A 2,922-nucleotide genomic window follows, 5' to 3' on the forward strand; every position below is an offset into this window, starting at 1 on the left:
TTGACCAGGCCCTGCGGGAAGCTGGCCAGCGCGCCTGGATCCAGGGTCAGGCGCACTGAAGAGGCCTGGGCCAGGGAACCCCGCAGCGCGCGCACCAGGCGCGTGAGCGTCTCCAGGAAGGGGTCGGTGCCGGGCGGCAGCTCCTCGGGCTCCAAGGAGGGCTCCAAGGACCGCCTGGAATCCACAGTGGGAGCCAGTGTCACTAGGGTGTCAGGTTGCGCTGCCCCCACCTTCTCTGGCCCGCTGTTCTGGGGCCTCCGCGTACCTGGACGGTGGGAAGGGCATCGTATCCAGTTGGCCGTGCGCAGGCAAAGGCCTAGGCCCAGATCGTGGCAGCAGGAGTAGGGCAGGGGTCATCCGCGTGAAGCAGCGGGGGTCGGTCCCAAACATGAGAGTCTGCAGCTGGGCCGTGCTCAGGGTGGCACCTACGCAGGGAGTGGGGGCCGGCTGGCTCAGGGGCTGGGGCCCAGGGTAGCTTCCTACTGCCTGGTTTCTCATTCCCCCTACACCCTGCCCCATCCTACCGTCTCCATGGGGCTGCAAGGTCAGGGCAAGCCCTGGGCCGTGCCAGGCCCCCTCCGGGTGGTCCACAGCCAGTGCCAGATAGCGAGTATCCGGGGTCGGGCAGAGTCTCTGTGGAGATGGGGGCCCAGCCTGGCCTTGCACATCTTTTCTGACTTTCTGTGCTGGCAGTCCTCCACATTACCCTTGGAGCCCCCTCCCAAGCAGCCCAAGGGCCCCACGCAGCTGTTTTCAGGTACCTGGGCAGCTGGCAGCCCAGCCCCAGTGACAGTGACTTCGGGGCCAGGCCCAGGGTACAGCACCAGCAGTGCCTGCTCCTGGGGGATGACTGCTCCAGATGGGGGCTCCTGAAACCTCAGCAAGGGTGTTGGGTCCCATGTCACTGCAGCCAGGAGAAGGGGGCTGCTGAGCCAGAGGCTGAGCTATCCCCAGGTAGCCTCTTTCCAGTGGACAGAGAACCTGATCAGATGGGCCAGAGGTCCGAGGAGACTCGGCCCTGCTCCCAGGATGCCAGGTACGTTCCTCCCAGGAGGGACAGTGGCCTTTCTCCCTGCTGCCTTCCACGGAGTGGGCAGTGACCATGTCTGAAGGATGTAGAGGACCTGGGCACCTGGGGAGGGCCCTTCCCTGGGGCTTCCTCCTTGGTTGGGAGCGGGCCACCTGGGAGCCTCCCACCTGATCCCCAACTTCCAGGCATGAGATGGAGGGCACAGCACTCTACCTCAGAGAGGACCCCACCACCCTTAAATATGAGGAGCTGCACTTGGGCCTCTGGGTCCCCCAAGTACCTTCTGCCAGGTGCAGGATCAGCAGCCGCTGCCCTCCAGGCTCCTGCAGCCAGGCCCCTAGGTGCTGCAGAGCAGGCAGGACAGCCTGGGTATGGCCAGGGCTGCAGACCCCGAAGGTGGCCAGGTCATGTGGTCCCCAGCGGGTGCCCTGCACAGCCTCCAAGAAGGCCTGCTCGTAGCTACTCAGGCCCCCCACCACCTGCAGAGGGCTCCCACTCCCATTGCTAGCACTGCTCAGTGTCACCAGGCACACAGGGTCTCGTGGACTACCCAGCGGCTGGACCCAGTCTTCAGGGAAAATGAGGCTCCTGGTGCCAGCAGCCAGCTCTTCTCCAGGGGTCTTGGTCCCCAACACAGCCCCCAGGGCCAGCAGCACTAGGGGTGGCTGGGTGAGAGGCAGCCCCTGCATGATGGGTGTGCCAGGAATGGGTGGCCGGCCTGGGCTTATATGGCTGGGGTGGAATGTTTGGGGGAGGGAGGCCCCTATCTCCTCTGGAGGTGACCTTGGGGACAAAACTGTGCCCCACCAGGGGCCTGGGCAGGTGGGAGGTGGCCTTCTCAAAAGGTTTTCTGTCTTACCCTGGCCGTGTATCCTTGCTTTCACCAGATAGAGCTCAGCCCAACTGCACTGAGCACAAAGCTGTCCTTGAGGGGTTGTCCACTGGGACTAAACAGCCCTGGGGCAGCAAAGCCCAGAGCCCAGAGCCCCAATGGAAATGGGGGCAGTAGAGGCACCTGTGTTGCTGGGGCTCCCCAGGACCCTGCCACTCATCCATTGTTTTTGGTACCGGGATGGAACGTAGGACCTTGTGCTTGAGGCAAGTATGGCACCCGAGCTAAATGCCCGGCCCTCACCCACTTATTCTGAGACAGGGTCTATGTATATAGTTCATCAAGCTGGCCTTGGACTATAGGCCAGGGTGGCACTGAACTTTTGGCGATCCTCCTGCCTCAGCCTCCTGAGTACTAGGATTACAAACCTGCACCACCATGCCCAAAGTCCTTACCCACTTCTTGGGCCCCAGTTAAGGCACCACAGCTGGACACCCAAGTGCAAAGGGATCTCTCCTGCTCCAGACAGGGTGAGTGCAGCTGTCCCGGGCCACAGTGTGGCCTGTGAGTGTAGAACTCGTGTGTGTGTGTGTGTGTGCACACACTCACAAGGATGTATCACAGAGCCCTGCCACTGGGCCCTCACTAGGCAAACAGCCACCACCTCGCCTCTCCTGGGCCAGAGCCACCACAGCAATCCATGAGACATGGGGGAGGCTGTTTAATGGGCTCTGGGGACAATACAAAAGCTCAGGCCCTCTGTGGGAAAATACAGAAAAACAAGCAGCCAGACAGAACAGGGAGGGCAGGAGACTCCTCAGTTGGTTGGGGGAGGGGGAGGAATGTTCCCAGGGCCCTCCGAGGGGAGAGGGGGCCTCAGCATTGGAGGCATGGGAGTTGGGGGGTGTACCCCAGGATTGGAGGGGTGAACTCCAGGAGGCTGGGGGTGTACCCCTGGAGCTGCAGGATGGACCCCAGGAGGCTGAGGGTGGACTCCGGGAGCCTGTGGGTGAATTCCGGGGGCTGGAGGGTGCACACCAGGGGCCTGCGGGTGAACTGC

At 62.8% G+C, this 2,922-nt stretch overlaps 2 protein-coding genes across 2 annotated transcripts in view; both read right to left on the bottom strand.

Annotated features, from left to right (window-relative positions):
- Positions 1 to 2,148, bottom strand: part of Amh (anti-Mullerian hormone) — a 2,892-nt gene extending 744 nt beyond the window's left edge. Inside the window, exons 1-5 of the mRNA XM_010635121.3 lie at positions 1,311 to 2,148; positions 762 to 904; positions 525 to 633; positions 266 to 425; positions 6 to 174 (exon numbers count right to left, since the gene is read on the bottom strand). Coding sequence (XP_010633423.1) covers positions 6 to 174; positions 266 to 425; positions 525 to 633; positions 762 to 904; positions 1,311 to 1,719 — 990 coding nt within the window. The 5' untranslated portion in view covers positions 1,720 to 2,148. The remainder of the gene's footprint in view (positions 1 to 5; positions 175 to 265; positions 426 to 524; positions 634 to 761; positions 905 to 1,310) is intronic.
- A 418-nt stretch (positions 2,149 to 2,566) lies between these two features.
- The window catches only part of Sf3a2 (splicing factor 3a subunit 2), a 6,816-nt gene continuing 6,460 nt past the window's right edge, over positions 2,567 to 2,922 (bottom strand). The window contains exon 10 of the mRNA XM_010634885.2: positions 2,567 to 2,831. Within this exon, the coding sequence (XP_010633187.1) occupies positions 2,680 to 2,831 (152 nt within the window). The 3' untranslated portion in view covers positions 2,567 to 2,679. The remainder of the gene's footprint in view (positions 2,832 to 2,922) is intronic.

This window comes from Fukomys damarensis, unplaced genomic scaffold (assembly GCF_012274545.1).
Source record: "Fukomys damarensis isolate Sample0158 unplaced genomic scaffold, DMR_v1.0_HiC HiC_scaffold_37, whole genome shotgun sequence".
Lineage (NCBI taxonomy): Eukaryota > Metazoa > Chordata > Mammalia > Rodentia > Bathyergidae > Fukomys > Fukomys damarensis.